At 39.1% G+C, this 26351-nt stretch overlaps 1 protein-coding gene across 1 annotated transcript in view; it reads left to right on the top strand.

The window, feature by feature from the left end:
- Positions 1–26351, top strand: part of LOC122987210 (atrial natriuretic peptide receptor 1-like) — a 122025-nt gene that overhangs the window by 87308 nt on the left and 8366 nt on the right. Inside the window, exons 6-16 of the mRNA XM_044358974.1 lie at positions 12580–12671; positions 14019–14154; positions 15583–15667; positions 16851–16968; positions 17124–17198; positions 18582–18659; positions 20129–20233; positions 20519–20590; positions 20750–20912; positions 21271–21426; positions 25663–25831. Of these exons, the coding sequence (XP_044214909.1) occupies positions 12580–12671; positions 14019–14154; positions 15583–15667; positions 16851–16968; positions 17124–17198; positions 18582–18659; positions 20129–20233; positions 20519–20590; positions 20750–20912; positions 21271–21426; positions 25663–25831 (1249 nt within the window). The remainder of the gene's footprint in view (positions 1–12579; positions 12672–14018; positions 14155–15582; positions 15668–16850; positions 16969–17123; positions 17199–18581; positions 18660–20128; positions 20234–20518; positions 20591–20749; positions 20913–21270; positions 21427–25662; positions 25832–26351) is intronic.

Here is a 26351-nt window from a genome sequence, read left to right as displayed (position 1 = left end):
GCATGTATTTCACATTAAAAGCCCACCAGGAAAGGATAGAATTTTGTCCTTTGAGCTACTGGAGGACTTTTAATGTGAATATGTTTGCAGTAAATGTTGAGTTTCATTGACGATAGTTTAACAGCAATTGAAAGAAGGAAAAGTTGCAAAGACGTTGATGTTTAAATTAGAACTAAACAACTGAGCTGCAAGATGACAGAATGATGGTCAAAGGTCCAAAACTTGAGGTGAACATATGTAGAAATGCTGCCTGCCAGTCAAAAGTCAGGTCTTCAACCTGTTTTAACGCTTTGTTTGTAAAGTTACCTCTACTATCATTCGCACATGCCCACAAACAGCCATCCATTCCATAGCCTTTGTTGCTAAGGTGGTTGCTAAGGTGTTGTTCACGTTGTCCATTCTCAGAGGAAGGAGAAAAAGAAGTGAAATCCTGTTACTAAAGTTTGTTTACGTAGCTTCCGGAGCCGGAGGAAGCTTCCAATCAGAACAGAGTCGGCTCATCAGGAGGCGGGGCCTTAAAGAGACAGGAGCTAAAACGGCCTGTTTCAGACAGAGGCTGAACTGAGGGGCTGCATAAAGGACCAGTAGAAGATAAATAAGGAGTTTTGAACTGGAAATCATGCAAAAATATTCCAGTAGAGCCCCAGAATATAAATATAGAGCTGGAAATGTGCAGAAAAAGTCCTCTTTAAGAGTAATGATTCTTCCACCCAGTAACATGAATTGTAAAGACTGTAGACTGTTAATTGGTCATTAAGCTTCATTTTTATACTCAGCAATTTCCAGTATAAAACATTTATTTGTGTAATTTACAACATTTACTCTTGTGACTTATGTACCTTTAATCTATAGTAGAGTAGAAATTTAAGAGCTTTTTTAGAAAACACTTTTAACTTTTAAACTTCTTGTATTTCTCTCAGTGACTCAAGGTGTGAATGTAACTGTTTTATCTGAGCTCTGATAAATAATACAGAAGTGTGTGAAAACCAAACAAACATGGATGCCTCATGGCAGCCAAACGTGCCTGTAGCTCTCACACACAGTCAGGTGGCTTTCATAATTCATCACGTCTCTATATCACACCTCCTCCTTTCACATCAGCCGCTCGTCTTCCTCGGCAACAGGTGTGCTTTATTATGACATGCCATCAGGAGAGATCAGTGGGAGTCACACCTCCATCATTATCAGCTTTCTGCTCCTGAGGCAGCAGTTCCATGTCTGGCTTCATTTATCATAAATCAAGCTAATTAAGATCATGTTGAAGCTGCTTCCCAAAACCTTTCAGAGACCACATAGGAGGCTTATTTACTGAACCTGTTGTGTAAATAAAATAAATGCTCTTTTATGTGACTGCTCTGATACAAGCAGGTGAGCATTAACTGCAATAAAGAGCTCTCTGACTGAGCTCAGCTGTGATTTGGGATTTCTCCCTGAGCCAGGAAGGAGTTGCTCGATGGATCTGAAACAGATGGATAGTAGATGTGAACGGAAAACTACAGTATGTGGATTTAAGCAAAGACTGTGAAGGTGTCTCTGTGGTGCAGAGCTGGTTTTCATCCATTAGTTTTACTGGTAATGTTTTATTTTACAGATCCCTTAATTTTATACTTATTTCCTGGAGATTTGCAGGTATTTAATGATTCATTTTTAGGAAATTTTACAGAGCGAGTGGTCCAATAAGGTACAAATTATAAGAAAAATAGAAAGTGAGTTAAGTTTTTTAGTTGGTAGGAATCCACTTAGTGTATTTGAGTTCATACGCAGTTGTTAATTTTCAAAAAAAGCTCAATAAATTAGATTCTCAACAATTATTTAACAGACAAAAAAGTGTGTGTAGTTTTATGTGTCAAAAGATATATTAGCATATTAGGTTGTTTCATAAAAAATGTTTAATGAGTTTATCAACAATTTTGGTAACACTACAACCTGCTAATTAATAGGACAGTAATTCTTGGGACATTCCTTTGAAAGGGTTATGTACTTTGGTAATATACAAAGAATTACCTTCACTCATTATAGAGTTTTAAAAAAGAATCTAATATGCAAATATGTAGTTTGACGGACAAAACTATAGTTATAGAGTATTTTCTGTCTGTGAACAACATAATGAGTTGGTACAATAGTTGTTTTTTTTCCTGTTTTTCTTATAATTTGTATCACATTGCACCACCCTCTCTGTAAAGTATCCCAGAAATAAACCATTAAATACCTGCAAATTACACAGAAAATTTCACACAGGAAATTAATATAAAATTAAAGGACCTGTAAAATAAAGCTTCACCATTTTTCTCAGCTGCTTGTCAGTTCTCTCATTTTATCTCATTTATCTTATAATATGGGCTGAGAAACTATTGTTTATCATAAGTAAAGTGAAATATCTTATATTCCTGGAACACAGACACATTCCTCTATCCTACTGTTGAAAACCAGACAAAAAACTAAATTATTACTCTTTGAAATCAGCCTGGGGGTGATGGTGGTGGTGGTGGTGGTAGAGGGGGGGGGGGGCTGTTTGTGTGAGGGAGCACATAACGTCAGACTTTGAAACCCCTCATTGTAGAGTGAGTACAGTTGTGAATCTCGGTCATTTAATACGTAAACCATCTGCTGGACTGCTGGGAGTGTTTTCTCTTCCTATCTGTCCGTTTTCTTTAAATTCCCACTTCGACTGGCCGTTTCCAGGATCGCTGCCAGTTTTCAGTCACACTGAAAAACACATTTGAAACCCATTTCAGGCGCTCCCCAAGAGAGGGGCTCGCACTTCAAAACTGATGCTGTCATTTTGGCTGAAATGAAAGAATAATTGCTCTTTGCAGAAATGGACACCTGGAGAGAGAGAGATGGCAGCAGGGACCGAAGAAGCTGTCATTTACAGTAGTTTATGTCTCCTGCTGGCTGCCGTAGATTAGCCCTTTCTTCTCATAACCACACACACACACACACACAGACTCACTGAAGCTCTGGAGGTTTGTAGTTTTATGTGTATTCATGCTGTTGCTGTGTGATGAACCTGTTTACCTGCTCTGCAACTGAGTCTGACCTGACAATATGTGATGAAAGAGCAGAGACGTTATAATGAGATTTGTCATCCTTTCCTAATCTTTGATTTATAAGCCGTCGGCAGGTGAGACCAATGATGAGGCAATTCTGGTTACTAAGCAACAGGTTTCGGTTTTCAGGACCAAAACAGGCTCCTAAAAACAGACCTGCCCTGTGCTGTTTGTGCTGTACAACAGCTTCACCAGATGTTGTGAAAGAAATAATAAAGTCTTACAGATCTGGTTTCTGTCTGAAATATCAGGTCTATTAATTAATTAATTCATGAATTAAGCTGAGCCTAGTTAGGTAGTAATTTAAAGGTCTCCAGTGATGTTTTTGACCACTAGTGGCACCGTAGAGCAAGTTTTGATGAACGTCTCCTCATATTTTTTATATCTTATCAGGACAAACATGTACAGGACATGCATGCAATGAACAGCAGTGACTTTAACCACATTTCTGCAGTTCATACATTGCGTTATGTGTTTCAACTGTTGTCATTGTCAGAAAGGTTCTAAATGCACCAATAAAAGAGACAGAGAGCTAATGTAAACCATTCACATTTCAAAACATTCAAGGGGAGTTTGATTCCTAGTAATCAAACCACAGGTTCTCAGCATCAATAATGTCATACAAATATAGATAGTGCAACATGAAAAAGTTGATATTTAATAATATTACATGAGAGGGCGTGCTTTACCGTCGCATCACAACAATTACCAACAAAATAAAAGATATGAACAAAAGTTATTCATATTGTGAGGCAGTTCGCTCTAAAAATAAAAAAACTTTTTGCTTGTGTTACCTCCATTTCCATGGAAATACATGGGGTATGACTAATACCTGGAAAACAATCACTCATGTCAGTAGAATCCTATGTAATGAAACCTAGTTTACTACTCCAGCAAGTAGAATTAATACCTCACATATAAACAAAAAAACGCTTTATTAGCTCAATCTTGTTGTAACTAAGATATCCGCTGAAAAAATTCTTTTTTCCATGGACAGATTTAGCTACTTTGTCCGCAAACTTCACAGACATTTTTAAGCTAGTAACGCCGTGGCAACAGCACAGCTGATGGAGAATGACGGAGTGGAAGCTGAGATATAGTCTCAACTGAAGGGAAAATGGCTACGTTTTGCTGTGTATGGGGGTTCCAGGTAATGATGAAGAATGAAGAAGCGTTCGGGTTTTGTGTGTGTGTGTGAGTGTGTAACTCGTCCCACAGTCTCAGAGTTCAGTCCACTCGGCAAAGGATCTGTTTTGTTTTCCCTACAACCCCTAATCAGTTCAGTTCAGAGACAAAGACAACTCAAAACTCAATTCAAATCAACCACCAGTCGTCTACCTGTTGTCAGCACAACGTCACAGTCTGTAGTTCTAATGAATGGCGGAGTGATATTTCTAGTGATGAGGCTTTTTTCATTTGAGCACGGCTAGGTGTGCTGTCATGCTGATTTGAGCACGTTCTAAATGTCTAGTTGACCAATCAGATTGCTTGGTCTGAACTACGTGTTGTATAATAATGGATTTTGTCATTCTCCTTCTCCGGTGTGATATCACCATGGATTCAGCGAGTTGAGCTGTGAGCTATAAATTTATAAATTTACATTTGCTCAAATCGATTCCATTAAAAGTCTGCTGAATCAGCTGTTTGCAGTGTAACATGGACGCACAGACGACTGTCACTGAATTACTTTGATACTGAAGAAAACTTAAAAACGTGATGATTCTCAAGCAAGTTCTCGAGCCCAAAGGATCGTTGTTTAGGATTTCTAAGCATATTTATGGAGGTTTATTCACAACGAACGTCACAGATAATGATATGATATGATGAACTACGTGGATCATGTCTGCAACTCAAAGAAGGAGGACGAGTTTTGATGCAAGTTGCTCCTTATGTCTCTTCGTCGCACGCATCACAGTTTGAAAACTTCTGGATCAGATCTATTAGACAAGCCGCCATCACTGCGGTGGTACCTCACTCTAATGTATGTCAACGATTTCACTTTCTATGTACTTTTGCCAAGAAATCTGTCCAGGAGATCCTGTAGAACCAATTATATGTTGAAAATAGAGTCACTGTATGCCATTACAAAAGGTTATAACCTTAGTCAGGTTTGAACAGACGTCTCTTTTCTGTTCTGTGCTGTTATCAGCTGCTTTAACAACAAAGAGGAAGGGCTGCACTCAAAGGCAGAGTGAAAAACCAGTCTCTTTAGAGAGGAGGGAGACGTGATATTCTTTAAACACGGGGGTAACAGCACATATTTTCGGACAGTCTCTAATGGAAGACATTTATTGTGTTGCATGTGGCAGTACAAACCCTTGGCTCTTTCCTCACCTTCACATAGCTGACTGATGACGATGTGGAGTGTGATTGTCTGTTTCGGAAAGCTGCTGAAAACACAGCCCCCCCCGCCCCCCCCTTAATACTAAACATTGGAAAGATGTGGAGGAAGGGGGTTTTTCCAAAGCTAACAATCATATTGTATATTGGTTTATCATCCATTTAAAAGCCACCAGCGTCTGTTGCATGTAATCAATTTGAATTCATAAATCTCCATTAAATCCTGGTTTTCATCACATTCTTAGCATCAAAAAAACAACCAGATACAGCTAAAGATTTAGCTTGATACTAGTGTTATATTTCCTGACTGCTATTCCACCTTTAAATATAATCAGTAAACACAGGTTTTAGTTTCTATAAAAGCAGGAAGGCACCTGTTTATCTTTGTTTCTTTGCATCTGAGAGACAACCGTCATAACTTGCACGGCCATGAGGTTAACGTCAGGATAATGTAAACAAAGGTGGTTTTAAGCATTTGAACGAATCACTAATGTTGTCGTTTCTCTCCTGAGGAAAAACTGAACCTGCTGAACACAGCAGCACAATAGATGGGTGGCAATATTCCCAAATCCATCAAACACGGTGAGAAGTGTCTGTCCATTAGTTAATGGAGCGGAAGCGACAGAGAGAGGAAGCTGTAATCTGATCTCCATCTCAGCTCCTATTCATGGTTTTTACAGTCAGCCTGCCTCCTTCCTCCCATGCCCTGTTTGTCATGGATATTATCATCTGATGAAATCTTATTACTCTCCACCTCTCTAACCGTCTCATTCACGCCTTTTCCTTCTCTTTCACACACACACACACACACACACACACACACACACACACACACACACACACACACACACACACACGCACACTTGTTCTCCCTCCTCATATATAATTTTCCAGAGGACTGTGGCCTTATCACCCTCTATTAAGTATTAATATGCATGAATGAGGATTAGTTCATGTGTGGAGGCAGCGTTCACAGAGAATAAGTAGACAGCCGAGAAATCATGACTTCCGTAAAAACATAAATGTGTTCATGTACATTTTTAAATCAAATGAGAAAAAAGAAATACTCGCTCACTTTTCCATCTGGCTGTAGAGCAGCTTAATGTTCTTCAGCTCAGAATAGTTGCAAAACCGAAGATTAAAATTCATATCAATTAAATATAAATGTTAAGCTGTTGAACTTGTTAGCAAACAGTTGCTTATTTCCATTCATTATCATTCATTTGGAGTTTCTGTCCACCTGGTGAATGTAAGTCCAATATTCACTCTCTTTTAGCTTCTGTTTTCACTCTCTACCAACTCCTGAGGGAAAGATCTGGCTTTTCAGCTGCTAAATGTTCCACTATGTCAACCCTGTCCCCCTAGAAGTTACATTCATATATAACTAAACTGTTTTCTCAATTACGTCGAACCTAATCGTTGCCAGGATTTTGCTCACAGGTGACGTTTTCTTTCAAATGAATGAAGCTACATTCATATATATCGCTGTGAAGTCAAGGGGGAGGAGATCAGGGTGGACGAACAAGATGCAGGATGAGGGTTTGTATCCTGTGAGTCCTGTGTGTGTTCAAGAATAGCAATATAACATTATTAAAGGTTCTACATGTAAGAATTATTAAGCAATTTACAATTAGTAATTGCTTTGTTGGTTAGGTATATCAGCCTTTGGACTGATTTCTGAGGCCTAACGACACGACAACACAAGAAAAACGGTGCTACACCCTGCAGATATTAGCTCTCCAGCTAATGAAACAGCTAGCTGACTCCATCAACCACTACACATTTCACAATAAAAAACCCAAGTCGCCCACTCCTGAGCACATTATTTCCTAAACAAAGGAGCAGAAAACAAGCTCCAGAGCGACAGCAGAACAAAGCTTACCCCTTCTGTTTTTCCTGTTGCTGTCCAAAAGTCGTAATAAGCACAAATTTCACAATAAAAGCACAGCAGTGTGTTGCTCCCTGACCACAGCTCACTGAGACTGACTGGGAGGGAGAGATGCTTCGCTGACACACGGTGCAAAACACGTTAGAGATGGTTTATGTAATTATGAGAAGTGTAACTGAGGACAAAGACATCACACCGCGAGCACACGTGAGTGCGAGCGACAGGATGTTAACTGCAGCTCATTTAACAGCCACAGGTGTCACTAATGAGAAGGAATTTCTGATTCTTACAAATAGAACCTTTAAATAATCTGTTTCTGCTGTATAACAGCGGGTTTTTATTTAATTTTAGCTGCCTTCACCTTATAGCTCTCCCATGATGTTCCCATGCTGTTTCCTTCTCCACATGTTTCCTGCATACCTGAAGCCACCAGCGTTTCCTGATTGATGGTATTCTATTCCTGATGAACTGTAATTAGATGGTCCATTATCACGCCTCTGTGGTTGGTTGATTCAACACAGCCTGAAGCCAATTTTCATCATGGCTGCTTACATTCCCGCAGCTGCTCCGATTGTTCTGTGTCTCTCGCTGGGATCCGTCTGTATGAGCTGTACTCCGCAGCAACACGTCCTCATAGGTCGCGTAGGAGCGTTTTATTAATATGCCACCTCTATCGGCAGTAATTGTAAGAAATAATGATGTTTTATGGCGTGACAGCGCAGAGGTTAAGGTCTAGTTAGGTTTAGGCATAAAAACCACTTGGTTAGGATTTGGGAAAGATCAGAGTTTTGGTTAAAATGATCACTTGAAACGTGGTGTGGGTTATAGATGTAACCGGTGGTTTCTAGTGTTGTCATATAAGGAAGAGGCTCAGGACCAGGGCGTCTTTGGAGGCGACCATTTATTCCGGCAACTGACAGAAGTAAATGAAAAGAAAATATCCTCCAGTCAGTTGTGACGCTAACTCAGGTTCCTACACAAATTAAATAACAGAATTGTGTTACCATACTGTACAGTAAGTCCAAACTGATGAACAAACTTCGAAAAGAAAGTGCACAAACGTCGCTAACCTCTCCCATGAAGTATGACAACAAAAGGGGAGAGGTAAAGGCTGTAGACTAGCTGGTGAACATAGTGGAGCATTTAGCAGCTAAAGAGCCAGATATTTCCCTCAGGAGTTGGTAGCGAGCTAAAAACAGAGCTAAAAGAGAGTGAATATTGGACTTACATTCACCAGGTGGACAGAAACACGACTCCACATGAATGATAATGTTGCTCCGTAACTGCTGGATGTGGAAATAAGCAACTGTTTGCTAACATGTTCAACATATCAACTTAAAATATTGATTATAGCTGCTTTAGATTTAAACATGTAGGAATATCTGCCACAGGTGCAAATAATATCATGATGTCAGAGTTGAAACACCCTGGTTTGTTCCTGTTTCTGTGTGTGTGTTTGTGTGTGTTTGTGTGTGTGTGTGTTTGTGTGTGTTTGTGTGTGTTTGTGTGTGTGTGTGTACGTGCGGTCCAGATATATTTATGACTTTAATAAGCTCTCAGCACTCTGACATTTCAGTGGCAGGAGCACACCCCCCGTCCAATCAGCGCGTCTCTAAATGTCATCCACCGACATAAAGACACCGGACCACCACTCGCTCTGCATGGACGCCGCTCCGCCTCATTATCTGACACTATGACCCCGCCCCCTCATGACGTCATCACCGTGCATATCAACACTGTTATCAGAATAACACCAGCTGGTGCTTTTTCAGCCGGTACACAGTCAATTTTACATTCATCAACACGTTTTCTTTGTCGTCACTGGTCTTAGTGGCGATGCTGCTTTTTATCAGAACTTTGTTTTTTCTTCTTTCCTCTCCCATTAATCATCTCACCACCCCTCAGATTTATCTGCTGACCCTTTGGAGGGGCCCCGACCCCTAGGTTGGGAACCACTGGACTAAACTAGCTAACTGTATATAAAGTAGTGTAAACTAGCTCCACCTCCAGCAGCTACAACAGTAACATGCTGCTCTAACACTGATGCTTCACTATTAATAATCTAATGATGTCATATATAATAATATATCAGTCAGAGGGACCAAACCACTACTTTTACTGCAATACTTTAACTACATCAAGCTCATAATACTTATGTACTTTTACTGCAATACTTTAACTACATCAAGCTCATAATACTTATGTACTTTTACTGCAATACTTTAACTACATCAAGCTCATAATACTTATGTACTTTTACTGCAATACTTTAACTACATCAAGCTCATAATACTTATGTACTTTTACTGCAATACTTTAACTACATCAAGCTCATAATACTTATGTACTTTTACTGCAATACTTTAACTACATCAAGCTCATAATACTTATGTACTTTTACTGCAATACTTTAACTACATCAAGCTCATAATACTTATGTACTTTTACTGCAATACTTTAACTACATCAAGCTCATAATACTTATGTACTTTTACTGCAATACTTTAACTACATCAAGCTCATAATACTTATGTACTTTGGATTTTTCACGTGGGAATTTTACTTGTAAGTTTTTGTGCTTTTTACGTTGCTGTATTGAAACTTTTACGTCAGTAAAGGATCTGAATATTTCTTCCACCAACAATATAAAGGTTCTCAGATTTGTATGAAACATTAAAAACTGACATCATGATACTGAATATATTTTACGAGGCAACAACACAGCAGCTGAATTGCTTGAATCTGTGCTTGTTAACTTTTTTAAAAGTCTCTGCATGTAGAAAGATGAAGAATATAAATTACTTTAGTGCAAAATTCCTTACTTAGGTCATGTGATGCAGCTGAAAGCTCAGGAAAAGTTCCAGTAAGTGGATCTTTTGCCATTTTTATAAATTCTTAAATACAAATTTACAAAAATGTAAACAGTGTGTCAGAGTTTGGAAGTGTGGATGTTTATGTTTCAGGGAGTGTCTAACAAAAAAACCAGTTGCATTATGGGAAATGTAGGATTCAGTGTATTTGGAGTTTGACTCATGTCAGGATATCTCGTTCTCTGCTGCCTAAACTTTATGTTTTTGATTCTTTTTATGGCAACCAAAAATGTTTTTTAAGATGTCTTTTATTCCAAAAGCAGATCAGCATTTTAATCCAAAGCTTTTTATGTATTTTTACCTGTTAACTGTAGTGTACTTTTTTAAAAAAATCTCATTTGTTCTCACATATTTTATGTGTCTCATGTTCTTGAGCTGCTTTTATGATTTGGTGAGCTAAAAATAATTTCCCACTCAAGAGGACAATAAAGTTATATTGTATTTTATTACTCCCTGAACTTCATGAGAGTACATTACTACTGTAAATCAGTATTATCAGGAGTTTCTGCTTTAAAGTACTGCAGGCTGTGAAGAGAGAGAGAGACGGAGGTGTTGGACTGCATCTCTCTGATTTATAGGTGGGAAAAAGGAAAATAGCCATTAGAGGTTAATTACAGCCAATTAGCAGTTAGAGAATGTGTGTGTGTGTGTGTGTGTGTGTGTGTGTGTGTGTGTCGGGGGATGGGTAGCTATCTATTAAGATCCAGACTCGTCTCCATAGAAACAGGGAAATTAGCGATGGAGCAGGAGAGAGCAGACTGTGATTAGTCGGAGGGTTTATACATGAACATAAGAAGAAAACAACAGAAACAAACAAACACTTTTCATCTTCATTCAAACTTTTATTTAAAGCTAAAATATGTAATTATTCCACATTAAAATGTCTAAAAACAACTAGACCTGTGTTATATATGTTGTTGAGTTGTGTACTTACATTATCCCAAATGTTTCCAACAGTTTTCAAACTCAGAGAAATCTGTAATTTAATGAAAGTAACGGACCGTTTCATTTGGTCGCCTGTCGATGACATCATACCTCCTCTACCAAAGAGTAAACACACACCAGATGCATACGGCGGCGCTGTGTTTGTCCGCTACAATGACGTCTACCAAAGAGTAACTTACACACATACAAGATAATACATCGGTGTTGTGGTTGTTCCACACAAACTGTTATAAATGGACTTTTATTCAGTTTTAAGCCACATTTTCATGATAAATTTAGGTGGTTTTTAACTATATCTTTTAGCCGGAAGAAGGATTTTAGTCATTGGACGTCTGGATCTTAAGTTATCAGAGAAATAAACTGGATAAACGTTAGCAGCAGCTCGGCTAACAGCCCCTCCAGGAAGTCCGGTGGTCACCAAACATCGTCGGAGAAATATTGATTTTTTAGGTGAAACAGCTTTAATTAGTATTTTAATGATTTTAATCTGCGTGTACGTTTGTTTCTGGAGAGGAGGAGACCTCTGCGGGTAAAAACATCCTGAATGATGAACACTGGAGTAATCCTATCCCGGTGAAGCTGGTTATTTAACAATGAAGACAACTCCCATGATCCCTTGCTACTTCACACCGTCATCACACTCCATCTTTTGTTATTGTTTTGATTGAGACCCCTAGTGGCTGAAATTACATATTGTGCGTTTAAGCCTTGAAAAACATTGAGGTTTCCCTCATTTGCAGTGATGTTGAGATACAGAGTTAAATAGACCAAAAGAGGAAACAATTAATAATAATAAACTTTACTCAGAGAAAAACAAGCAGCTACATCGTCAGTGAACATTTCTCTCGTACATTCAGTATCAACATTTGTGCAACTTGCCAAATACACTAATTAACATTTTCTCATTATGTTGAGAGAAAACTTAATTCAGCCTGCGTTACATTTATAACAAAACACTGATTTGCAGTTTTGTCGTCATTAAAGTCGTATTTGAACGTAATTTCTAGGAGACAGAGTAGCAGTAACACGACATCTCAACTGCTCTTTGATTTGATGTGTTTAAGCTACATTTAAATCACATAAATGTATCAAATTATTGATTAATCAGTTAAAAAACTGGAAGAAATCATTTTGTTTGTGGCTGCTGTTGTTTTCAAATAAACCCTTTTTTTCTCAGCTTCAGTGTTTCTGTATAATTACTGTTTTTCAGCAGTATTTGCTGCTGCTCTCGTTAATAAACATTCTCTTTCAAGCAGCATCTGCATATAAACCTCATCTGACATGACAGATGTCCTGCATATTTATCTCGTCATGCATGAATTCACTGTGAACCTTAATTTGCTCCCTGAGACGACGGAGGAATCAGTGACAAATCTCTGCTGACAGAGAAACAACAAGAAAAAACAACAGATACAGATTAATAAATTGATACTAAACAGTCAGTATTGATCTTTACTTTACTTTATTATAACTCTTTGTTCCTCAGGTGTAACAGGTCTGGTCCACCTGGACGAGAACGGAGACAGAGAGACAGACTTCGCCTTGTGGGACATCGACACCAACACCAGCGCCTTCCAGGTACACACACACACACACACACACACACACACACACACACACACACACACACACACACACACACACACACACACACACATACAGGTAAGCTCTACTATGACCTTCACCCACCTCGATATGAGGGTTTTTCTTCAGCACTTAATTTATTTTCCTCTTCCTCCCTCACTCCTCTCTCCATCTCTCTCTCTCTCTCTTCATCCTCCTTCACACTCTGATAGTTTCTGTCTCGGTGTGAAAGTTCATTCTGTCCTCCGTCGCCTCTTTAATCCTGTAAATCTTTTGGGAAATCACGTAAGATTTATCCAAACTGATGAGAGTCAGAGCACAGAGAAGTGATATTACTGTTGGTGTAAAATTATTCTTTAAGTCGTCTTTATCTGACCTGTGACCTGCTTTTCATCTCTCTAATTCTCATGAATCTGGTGGTGGAGGAGGGTCATATAGATGGTAATAGCTGAATAAAGTTCAAAGTTAATTTGACACATAAACAGTCATACTGAACAGGCTGCAGCAGAAGAAGTGATGTATTCTATATTTCTGGGTTTGTTGTAACGAAACAGAAGAAGAACTTTTTAAAACTTTATTTTCAGTGAAAACAAAAACTTGGAAAAAATAGAGAATTAAAGTAGAGAAATAATTACTTAACATAAATGTAGAGAAAAAGAGTAAACAACAAGAGTTGAGGAAACAAATTATAATTATTAAAGACAGATAAAGTTTTTAAAGCCTCTTTGTTAAGAGAGGATTAAATACTTTTAATACAAAGTTCAAGCTGCTTTAAGAAAACAAATAATGATTTTGTTCCAGAGAATCTGCATATATGTGTGATATCTGGCAAAAAATATCAACAGATCTATAAGAAAAATGTGTAAGTTTGGAAAAAAAGATCCAAATCGATGCAGCAGAGATATCGTCTTTTTTTATTCCACACATTCTTCTTCTTGTTAACACTTGGCGCCTACATTACCCACAATGCAACTTGACTCTATTAACTCAACAGTACAGATTGTGGTGTGTTATGCTAGTAGCGGCTAATGTAGCCTGGAGGTCTGTTAACCTCACTTCTTTCTAACTCCAAACCCTCAGATTGATTCACTTTTTAAACTTGTAGTCTAAGACCTCAGCCGACGCTGACTCAAGTGACATCACTTGAGGCATTTTTTTGTCAGATTTCACACATCTTCCTCCGGAGACTAAAAAGGCTTTAAACTACTTACTGTCCTGTAAATTGGACTTCCTGTTACCACCAGTAACCTCACATGTCAACAAATCAACCAGGACTGAAATCTGAAATATTATAACTTAAATTTCTTACTAAGATTTAATATTTAATTGTTTTTATTCCAGATAGTTTTGGTGTACAACAGTTCGGAGGAGCAGCTGACCGCCATCCCCGGAACAACGCTGCAGTGGCCGGGTGGCGTTTGTCCTCCTGACATTCCTGTCTGCGGCTTCAAGAACGACAACCCCATCTGCCTGGCAAGTCAGTGCATCGACCAATCAGCTTTACTTTAAGGATGCGTGATTCTGGGCTGTCTGAGATCAAAGTTGAGAGAAACGTGGTGAAATCTTTGGTTTTCAATCCAAACAGAGTCCTAGATCTCACTGTGAGATCTGCTACGACCCACATCCACAAACCAACCAATCATAAAACACTGAAATGACACAGAATAGACCGAGCAGCCCGACGTGTCTCTGCTCTCATTTACTTTTCTCTGTTTACGTCGTAGCTCTACGACTCGTCACACATCTCACAATCTGACAGCTTCACACTGATATCAAGATGTTATTACAGGCGTCTTGCACAGTTTGATGTGTAATAAACTTACTCACAATCGTTTATGTTGCACTGAAGCTGCTTTTGTCACGCACGCATTACTGGGGACGGAGCAGGTTGGACACAGTGTTGAAATTAGTCATTTAGTTTTACTTCAGTAGTGTTTTGTTGACTCTGACGTTCCTTCCGTCTCCCCGGAAACTGTATTTAAACATTAGGGGTGCACGATTCAGGAAATATCACCATTTTGATTCGCGATTCAAAATCAGTCCTCAATTCAATACATCCATAGATTTGATTCTAGATTGATGTTTTGAGTGACTCTTTCCATCTGACTGCAGCAGACACTTTTATAGGTCAACAGGAAACCAAACCGCTCTGAGACAAAGGGTCAAATTAACACTTAATACAAAAATAAAAATGATTGCAAAGATAAACTGCTAATAATAAAACCTCAAATTACTTAAATTCCTCCTTCAGTTCACAAAATCAAACAAACAACAGCTGCCTGCTACATTTAGCTGCAAAGTGCAAACAATATAATTGATCACTGTTAGCGAGTAATTATTATAGGCTAACTAGCTAACAGGCTAGACGAGCTAGAGAGTGAATGAGGAGAGGGAGCTCTGCTAACGTTCGTGAGGAAGCTGATGAATCAGATCAATCAAACGTTATTTTCTGACTGTTTCACAGCGGTTACAAGTAAATAAGCCCACAATGGCACAAACCTGCAGAAGTGCGTTGCAACACCTGATAACGGCATTAAGCTCCTTCTTCCCTTCGAGATGAGAAAATCCAACATATGTCCAAATGATCGCCTTCACAGCCGATGGACCAGGTTGTATTAGTTTTCTGTCAGGTACTCCATTGCTCGCGTCCTCTCCATGACACACACTTCACTTCCTTCTTGCCCCTGGATTTGGGTCCGGGGCGGCGTCATTGCGTCATCTATGGGATTTAGCAGCTAATTCATGTCAGGAAAAAATAGAAAACAGCGTCGAGGCAAGACTGAAAAATGTGAATCGATTCTGAATCGGCAGAATCGCGATTCTTATGTGCACGTCTAATAAATATTAATATTCATCCACAGTTGAAATTCAGCCATTAAACACTCTCCCTCTCTCCTTCTGTCAGAAACAATCACCATCCACCAGATGGTCTCCATTGTGGTCTTCTTCATCTTCACCATGACCCTCACCATCACCATCTTCGTCTACAGGTGAGCTCAAATAAAAAACTATATAGTCAATCCAGTGAGAGTTTTGGGTAAAACTTTACTATAAGTCCCCATATTTACCCTTTACATGCCGTTTATAAACAGATAATAACTGGTTTATAACTGGTTTATAACTGGTTTATAACTGGTTTATAACACTGTAGAGCTGCAATGATTAGTTGATTGACAGGAAGTTAATCAGCAACTATTTTGATAATTGAATAATTAACATTTTATAGTCATTTTTCAAGCAAAAATGCCAAAACTTCTTCGGTTCCAACTTCTCAGATTTGAAGATTTGCAGCTTTTATGTTTCATACATGAAAATAAACCAAATATATTTGTGTTTTTGACTGTTGGTCAAATTTTACATACATGTCCTTAAGCTGTGGGAAACTCAGACTAATCAATTAATAATCATTAGTTGCAGCTTTATTTGTAAGCAAATATAAGTGATAATTAACATATTTGTCAACAAATATAACTCTTATTGTGGACACACAGAAGTGTTTGCTGCTGTATAAACAGATAATGAATATTATAGTAAAACACAGCTGTAATAAAATAAAATATTATAATTACTGACAAATACTAAACATTTATAAAGACTTAAAATATATCTGCTAACTATATTATAGTGTGTTATAACATGTATTAAATGTTAACATACTGCTTATAAATGTTATACAGCAGCATATTGTTGCCACAGTGACAGAAATATTTGTTCAGTTTCTTATTATAAACTTCAAGAAACTTCTTTTGTTTAAACACAAAACTTTTCATGTTATAAGATATTTTTTACGTTATTCTGAGATATTTTCTCGTTATTATTATTATTATTAGATACTAAATTATTCTGTTTTTTAAAAAACACATCACTTTATCTTATTATGACAAAATTAACATAACTTATCACAAACACTTGTCTCATTATAACTGATATGTTGCTATAACAAGAAACTTCCACATGTTGTTAAAACAAGAAAAAGTGACTGGTTTATATGGTTTGATTACATTTTATTTCACACAAGTATCATCCGATCTTTTTAAGCTCAACCTGTCAAACAAACTCGACACGTTTCTCACCGACTTATAGAAGCAGTGTTTGCTTCACATTATATGATAAATGTGGTTGTTTGTGCAGCAGAGACGCTGCTGGTGTGTAACTGGTTTCTGTCTCCTGCAGGAGGATGAAACTGGAGAAGGAGCTGGTGGCTCAGCTCTGGAGGGTTTCCTGGGAAGACATCCACATGAGTAACCTGGACAAGGTGCTGCGGAGCGGCAGCAGGATCACACTGTCACTGGTCAGCACACACACACACACACACACACACACACTTCCTGTCTGTTATTGTCCTTGTTTCCTTCTGTAATCATGTAATCGTGTCTTTTGTTCGCTGTGAAATGAAACACTTTGTCAGCAGCCACACACTCACTCTGATCCTGTGTCTGTCTCCAGAGAGGCTCTAACTACGGCTCCCTGATGACCGGAGACGGAAACCTGCAAGTTTTTGCAAAGACTGGATACTACAAGGTCAGTTTGTCTGTTAGTTTGTGGTGATGATGAGTCAGACAGAAAGTAGAGGACTACAGCTGTAATTATAGACAATTTCTCTCCTCTGTTTCCAGTGATGGAAAGTAACAGATTACATTTACTCAAGTACTCTACTTGCACTTGAGTATTTCCTTTTAATGCTTCTTTATACGTCTACTCCACTACATTTCACAGGGAAATATTGTAGAGCTGCAACTAACAATAATTTAAATAAAAAGAGTGAAAAATGTCCGTTATGTCTTAGAGCGAGAAGGCAAATGTCTTGAATCACCAGAACGATATCCAACTGCTATATATATATATATATATATATATATATATATATATATCAGTTTCATATATGACACATAAATCTTCAGATCCTCTCATTTTAGAAGCTTCAACCACCACATTTTTTGTCATTTTTCCTTAAAAAAATGACTAAAACAATTGTTCAATTAAAAAAATAGTTGCAGATTAATTTTCTTTCATTGTTGCAGCTCTAAAATATTGTACTTTTTACTTAAGATTTTACATAAAAAATATGACAAGCTTATAAAATACAATGCATTAATAAAGATTAAACCAGTTGTTCCCAATGTTTTTGGCTGGTGATCACAAAAAAAGTTGTGTCTTAGAAGTAGTTCAGTCAATTTCAAGTCAGCTTTTATTTGCATAGTTTAATATCACAAATCTGCAGAGCAACACAACTTCTTCTGTTGTTAGACTCTCGATACAGATGAAGACAAACTCCCCAAAAAACCCCTTTAATGGAAAAAAATGGAAGAAACCACAGGAAATAGGACGGACAGACAGGAAATAGATGTTGTGTGTACAGAAAAGACCGAGATTAAGATCAAACTCACAGTATGGAAACAACAAGATTGATGTTATGATTATTAATATCACCAAAGAGTGATTTCTTGTTAACAACACAAAGCAAAAAAACTGAAAACAGATTTGTGTATCAGAACTTTGTTTTTTCTTCTTTCCTCTCCCGTTAATCATCTCATGACCCCTCAGATTTATCTGCTGACCCTTTGGAGGGGCCCGACCCCTAGGTTGGGAACCACTGGATTAAACTAATGTCATATAGAATCATATATCCGTCACAGCAGAGCGAGTACTTTTACTGCTGATACTTTATAATACTTCTGTACTTTTACTTAAGTAGGAGTTTAAATGCAGGACTTTTTTTTTAACTTATTTTTATTGTCGTCATGCAGAAAAACATTAAACAAAAGCATGTGATAATACACACAAGTTCAACCTTTTATGAAAATGTAAACATGAAGATGAGACAGAGAAGATCCTGGATCAGGATTTTGGGTTGAAGCTGAGACCAGGATCAGGATTTAGTTTTCTTGTGTTGTGTTCTTCCAGGGAAACATCGTTGCCATCAAATACTCCAACACCAAACGCATCGAGCTGAACAGGAAGGTCCTGTTTGAACTCAAACACGTGAGTGAGAAACTTTTTGTTTCAAGCAAAAACAAGCTTCAATTCTTCAAAAAAAAAATGAAGAGCAATCACATGACAGGAGGAACGATCAGAGCCACATGATCTGATTATAAAAAGAACCATGATAGAAAGAGAAGAAATTGTTGTATAAAAGATGATTCCTCCACTTGATACAGCTGCGAAAAACTAGCAAAACAAACTGAAATACAACAGTAGAAACATTAACGTGGTCTAGTAGCTGAAATATTCAATCATTTGGAGATCAGAAATGACTCTTGTGTATATTTTTTCATGCAGACCGATGCAGAAATGTCACAGCTCCTAAATGCCAAACTGGCAATTAAAAACCTTTCTGTGGGATCATTTAACCTCCAATCAGTGATTCAGAACAAACTGTTTGCTCCCAGAGTTTTATTTGAAAAACAGTCCAGGTAAATAATGTTGGTCTGCTTGTCCGTGAAACATTTTAGTCCAAAGTTAAGTTAATTTATGCTCCCTGGAGGATAAATCAGGATGTCTTTGACGGCCTTCCTGACCTTTCATCTTGTGCTTCGTCAGGACAAAACTCCAAATTTAACAGGCAGATTTCCATGAAATTTACTGAACACATTCTTTGCTCCTCAGAGGATGAAACCCTCAGATTTTAATGACATTTTAGCTCCACTACTGCAAAGACTCTAAAAGTAGATAAATCATCAGGATGTTGTTTGCATATAGTGGTTATAATGAATACAGCAGCCTCTAGGGGACGCTAGCTAGCAGGACTTCGGACTTTTAATCTCACTAATCAAGTTTCCTTCTCAATTTTGTGCAAATTTTAACAGAATTTCCAGGAAATCAGCAAAAGAAAATGCAAATTACGCTGCATTTCAATCCACTCAATCCAGTCGGTGCTGCTAAATCTCCAGTCAGAACCATTAAACCGTTGCAGAATGTATTAATGTGTTAATTTGTGGAACGTCTCCTCATTGAGCCACAAAGATCTGATGTTTTCGTCTCTACAGTGACGTTTAAGTCACATGATTCATGAACGTCATCATTTATTCACTAAATCTGTTTACGTTTGCTTTTTATCCAAACAACTTTGCAGTGAGAACTCTGTAGTGAGAGGGAAATTAAGCTCTCTGAAGCACTGAATCATTATGAAGCAGTTGTCTTGGAAATGCTTCACTGTTTCAAAGTGTTTGATAGTCAAAATGTCGACATCTGTTGGGGATTTCTTGGTATCGCATTTTATTTATATTTATAACGGTTTATCACATATTTTTTGCTGTGGTGAAGCGATATGATACTTTCCCCTTTTAAGAGGTCGATACTGTGTCGAGTCGTCTGCTTTGAGCATGACTTCACTGCCGTTCAGATTTTATTTAGATTGAAAATGTGCATAAAATCAGGTGGATGGAAACAAGCTCACTGTAAAGTGAGTATTGAAAGGTTTTAAGTGTTAAAATGTTCCTTTGTTTGTGTAGATGAGAGACGTTCAGAACGAACATCTGACCAGATTCATCGGCTCCTGCATCGACCCTCCGAACATCTGCGTCATCACAGAGTACTGTCCAAGAGGAAGTCTGCAGGTCTGCCTGTCTGTCTGTCTGTCTGTCTGTCTGTCTGCCTGTCTGCCTGTCTGTCTGTCTGTCTGTCTGTCTGTCTGCCTGTCTGTCTGTCTGTCTGTCTGCCTGTCTGCCTGTCTGTCTGTCTGTCTGTCTGTCTGCCTGTCTGTCTGTCTGTCTGCCTGTCTGCCTGTCTGTCTGTCTGTCTGTCTGCCTGTCTGTCTGTCTGTCTGTCCGTCTGTCTGTCCGTCTGTCTGCCCGTCTGTCTGTCTGTCTGTCTTCTTTACAGTCTGTATTTTGTGTCTTCAGGACATCTTGGAGAACGACAGCATCACTCTGGACTGGATGTTCAAATATTCTCTCATCAATGACATCGTCAAGGTGCTTTTCTTACTTATATTTATATTTTGTATTTCATCAGTTCCTACATTCTTCTTCACTGTTTATTATCAGTGCAGATATTTAATGTGTCTCCAGTGGTGTCCTGGAATATCACATCATACATGTTTAGTCCTGATCTTCTTCTTCTTCTCTCTGCAGGGAATGGTGTTCCTCCACAACAGCGTCATCTTCTCTCACGGTAAACTCAAGTCGTCAAACTGTGTCGTCGACAACCGCTTCGTCCTGAAGATCACAGACTACGGTTTGTGCAGCTTTCGATCTGTGAACGACTCAGGCAAAGACGCTCACGCCTACTACGCCCGTGAGTCGCATGTTCAACCTTTTATCCATTTTATTATAATAGCGGTCTATCATTTGTAAATTTCAGGGCTCACATTCTCATCATCTAGAACCAGGTATCATTTTCTATGTAACCCTTTTTTATTTAACAAAAGCTAGTTTTTCATTTTGTCTAAACATAAGCAACCAAACAAGACCTCTGCCTGGTGAAATACAGTCTAATATTGGCAAAATTTTTATGTAAATCAGGAACCATCTGATCAACGAATAAGTAAATTCAGCACTAGAATATACTCCCCAGAAACTGTAAAAGAACAGCAAGACTCCTAAAATGTCATGTCATCTTGCCAACCTGTTACTTGTCCTCCTCCACCCTGCAGAGAGGTTGTGGATGGCTCCGGAGCTGCTCAGGATGGACTCGCCTCCTCTTCAGGGAACTCAGAAAGGAGACGTCTACAGCTTCGGCATCATCCTCCAGGAGGTGGCGCTGCGCCGAGGAGCCTTCTACCTGGAGGGAGACCCGCTCAGTCCTAAAGGTAGGAAACAGAATACATACGGAGTGTCAGGAAACAAAATAATATATTTGATTTTTATTTACATTCCAGCTGAGCTTCTTCAGACGAGCAGCTGAGATGAGAATTTATTGCTATTTATTCTAAAATTATTCTTATTTTAACCTAAAAATCTAAGTCAGTAAGAAAAAAAAGATTAAAAGCAACAAAATAAGACTGGATGTGGATAATTATCAGGACACGGATGCATGAAGAGATACTTCACACGGTCAACAAAACATTTTGGGCTCTTTTGTTTCATTTCCAGTAATTTTCTTTCTTTGCACCACTTTGTTTCCAGTTATTTTGCATTGATACGTTTCTTTTCAACCCTTCCATGTCAGTGCTTGTTTTCTTCACGCTTTACTTTTGCAGCTGCTTTTTGACAGAAGGATTCAACTACATCCAGAGAGGAAGAGACAGAGATCATTAGAGAAACTAACTGATGAACTTTACCTACCTGAGATGCATTTGCAGCATTGTTTTCTGATTATGAAACTTCTTCTTCATTTGTTTATTGAGGTCCAAACAGAAACAATTTAAACTCTGTCTGTCTGGAGTACAGTTTATTAACAGCAATCAACAAATCAATTAATTAAGACTCCTCATCTTACCAGCACGTTTCATTCTGAGGCTTTATGATAAACAATAAAAATACTGTTTAGAAAAATGTGGTCTAAGCAGACAGAATCCAGAAAGACACATGTTTTGGGGTTTTTTATGCTGCTACTTTGGTAGCCACATACTGATAACACATTTGTTCCACTGTAAACATTCTCAAATGTGAAAAATTTGATAAAAAAGCTCAAAGGGCCAAACCGCAGTCACAAATCATCCTGGAAAGTTGACATTCCCAATTTTTCTGTTTTAGTTTGGCTGCGTTTTGGGCAAAAGGCCTTCAGTTGAGGTTAAAATCTGAGGTAAAGTCGGGTTTACAATGATGTTTTTTGGAATGAAAGTTTGGAGCTTGTACTACAGATTACCAGACTATGACTCTGTAATAAGTATCTCTAAGAACACGAGAAGAAAAAGCAGTTTACCTGCCGCAGTTCAGCGTTTTTGTCCAGAAAAACAAGCGGTCTGAAGAGGTTTTGAGTCAGAAAACAAGCAAGAAGTCAGATCGGGTCAAATCAGGAACGTGTTCCAGCAGCTTCAGGGCTTCATCAGGGCTTATTCTGCTGATGTAGCATCAAGCAGCCTTTGATTTTCTTGTCTTTCTTGTTTAATAAAGGCAGAATTTTGTCCGTGTGTCTGTCCTGATCACCTGATTGTAGCAGCAGCTCATTAACTCTTACATACTGTTCAGGAAAACACTCTCTCTGCTGTCTTCATTAAGGATTAATCACCCATTTATTAGTGTCTGATGAGGTATTTATGAATGAAAAATAGATTTGTGGTTAAGAAGTTTTACTAAGTATGTGGTAAGGATATGAACAGTATGTAAAGGTTAATTGGAAACCGTTTTTACTCGGCTAGATCCCCACATGCAGTCTACCTCTAGCATACACCGATCAGCCATAACATTAAAACCACCTGCCTAGTATTGTGTAGGTTCCTCTTGTGTCATCAAAACAGCTCTGACCCATCGATGCAGGACTCGGACTTGTTTTTCCAGCACATCCCACAGATGCTCGATTGGATTCAGATCTGGGGAATTTGGAGGCCAAAGCAACACCTTGAACTCTTTGTCATGTTCCTCAAACCATTCCTGAACACCTTTTGCAGTGTGGCACTGCCGTCAGGGAATAGCGTTGCCATGAAGGGATGTACTTAGTGTAGGTAGGTGGTACATGTCAAAGGTTTCCCAGCAGGACATTGCTCAGAGCGTCACACTACCTCTACTGGCTTGCCTTCTTCCCATAGTGCATCTCGGTTCCATCTCTTCGGTTAAACGATGCACATGCACCCGACTGTCCACATGATGTAAAAGAAAACGTGATTCATCAGACCAGGCCACCTTCTTCTATCACTCCAAGGTGCTTTTGGTGGTGGACAGTGGTCAGCATGGGCACTCTGACTGGTCTGCAGCTACGCAGCTCATATGCAGCAAGCTGTGATGCACTGTGTGTTCTGACACCTGGTTATTATGGCCAGCATCAACTTTTTCATCAACCTGTCATACAGTAGCTCTTCTGAGGGGTCGGACAAGATGGGCTAGCCTTCGCTTCCCACATGCATCAATGAGCCTTAGGCGCCCATGAACCTGTCGCAGGTTCACCGGTTGTCCTTCCTTGGAACACTTTCACTTTCACTTTCACCACTGCATACCAGAAAGACCCCAAAAGACCTGCTGTTGTGGAGATGCTCTGACCCAGTCGTCTAGCCATCACAGTCTGGCTCTTGTCAAAGTCTCTCAGATCCTTACATTTGCCCATTTTTCCTGCTTCCAACACATCAATTTCAAGAAGTGACTGTTCACTTGCTGCCTAATATATCCCACCCCTTGACAGGTGCCATTTTAACGAGATAATCAATGTTATTCACTTCGCCTGTCAGTGGTTTTAATGCTTTGGTTGATCGGTGTACTTTTTCACATGTAAATGAATAATGTTATATGTGTAATCGAGCTGATTGGGAACTGCAGCTGTGTTTAGTCATCGATCGGGGAAGCAGGAAGCAGCCAGACAGGTTGGCGGTGGCGGATGGAGGGATTTGGAGCGATTTAGTCTGAGTCGTGACGAGGACTGAATGAGAGGAATTAGAGACGGAGCATGACATGACTGAAACCAGCGATTTACACCCTGATGGAGGAGGAGGAGAAGGAAAATAAGCGAGAAGAGAGAGTGACTGTGTGATGGAGAAGGTGAAAAAGAAACTGTGACCTGTTGCCAGCAGTGACGCTCAGCCAGCTGGACGAGGCTTCGATCACTCAGCAGTCTTTCTGTCCAACTACAGGCTTAAACCGCTAAAACAGCCACAGAGCTGTCAGCCTGCCGTCTGATGAGGCCTCATTTATTTAAAACCGGCTCATGCTCGAATTTCAATTGTAGTGTGGCGTCTACTGTTAATCACTGTTGTTGCTGAGAAAGTTTACAGTCAACGTGGAAAAGTTTCTGTTTCCAAACCACAGAGGACAGAAGGAGGGGGAGCAGAGTTACAGATGAAGTGTGTTTCTAGGAATTTTGGCCTTCAAGTAAAACTCAGCATTAATATCAAGATTGAAAGTTCATCCTGTGACAACTGAGCCAACTCCATCTGCTTACTGCTGAGGAAGTTGATTGAAGGCTACACAGCAGCTACTGAATTGACTCTGTGGTGAGACCTTTTTATAGGTCAAGAAGCATTCATTTAATTTGGGGTCTTTGTCCAGCTGCACAACAAAATGTTTTCTTTATGGTTGTTTCTACAGAGAAACGTGATTTTCACAAGTTTAAAGATCCCCTGCAGACACGTTGTAAGACACAAATATATTCTGCAGGATTTAGAGTCCTGATTGCAGCAGGAAAAACTACAACTAATACACATGGTTCTGTTTCATTATGAAACTGGGCACATGTGCACGAGCCTCATTTCCATCTAATTTCCAGTCCCAGTTGACAGGCCCTCAATCCTCCATCTGCATATCTTTATGCTGCCGGCTGCACCACTTGTTAGACCTGTCAATGAAAAGAACGACAAGAAGCAGCGCAAGTGACAGAAGTAGTTTTGTGAAGAATGAAAAAAGAGAGCTAGAGAGAGAAGTTCAAACCCAATTACTGCATAAAGTGGGTTAAAACTCAACAGAAAGCAGGTTTCAGATGCTGTGAGTCGAAACCAACATTCAGATTGTTTCATGCAGATTGAAGCCTTCAGTCCTTGAGAAATATTTATAAATGTAGTTTTATTCTTAAACAGAGTCTCCTCTTCAGTCCATATTTGCTCCTTTTTCCTCTGATTTTCACCTCGTTCATCTATTTTTGGTTGCGTATTTGGTGACGATCTCCCCTCACAGACTGTACGACTGCTGGTTATCACAAGGAATTTAGGTCACATTATGACATCTGAAAGTATCATCAGAAAACTTGAGCTCCCCCAACCCCGAGGTGCTCCTGAGTTAATAAATACATAAATCATAATGCAGAATAGATGCAGATAAAGTTTGTAGGAGACCAGGTTGAATCTGTTAAATCCTGTTTTACAATAACCAAACTTCATTCTCTCATACGTAAGAATCAGGCTGCTAAATGTTGCCTGTAATGACTCTTCTCTGAATTCTGACTCGACCCTCTCCTCCCTGTGCAGAGATCGTGGACCGGGTGATTCTGGGCGAGTGGCCATGCCTGAGGCCGACCATCGACCCGCAGAGTCACAGTCCTGAACTGGGTCAGCTGATGCAGCGCTGCTGGGCCGAGGAGCCCACAGAGAGACCCGAGTTCAACCACATCTGTCTGCTGCTGCGCAAACAGAACAAGTAAGTTACAAGAAGAGGGCTGTCTGAAGCTGGAATCCTACTACAGTAAAAGTACATAAGTATTATGAGCTTGATGTAGTTAAAGTATTGCAGTAAAATTAGTGGTTTGGTCCCTCTGACTGATATATTATTAGGGTCTGAGCACTGAAGGTATGAAGGCACTATTGTATTTCGTGTGTTTGTTTCTTTATTATTATGGGACATCAGATCTAAATTTGACCCCCTAAACATGCTCAAAAACTCACCAAATTTGGCACGCACATCAGGTCTGGTGAACAATTTGATAAAATGTAAGAATTAAACCCCAAAGTGCCAAAATGTGCTCTCTAGCCCCACCGATGTAACTGAAATGGCCACCACGGCCTGTAGGAATGTCGTAGAGAGATCGAACTAAAACTGACTCATCAAGATCTACAAATCATACGCTGATACCCCTGACTTAAATCATACAGGAAGTCCGCAATTAGCCTGTCAATATAAGACTTTGCCTCAGTTTTGGCCCCTGAACAAACGCTATCTC

The sequence above is a fragment of the Thunnus albacares genome, chromosome 8, assembly GCF_914725855.1.
Source record: "Thunnus albacares chromosome 8, fThuAlb1.1, whole genome shotgun sequence".
NCBI lineage: Eukaryota > Metazoa > Chordata > Actinopteri > Scombriformes > Scombridae > Thunnus > Thunnus albacares.
Note: the sequence above shows the minus strand (reverse complement) of the source record. Positions and strands in the feature narration are given on the sequence as shown.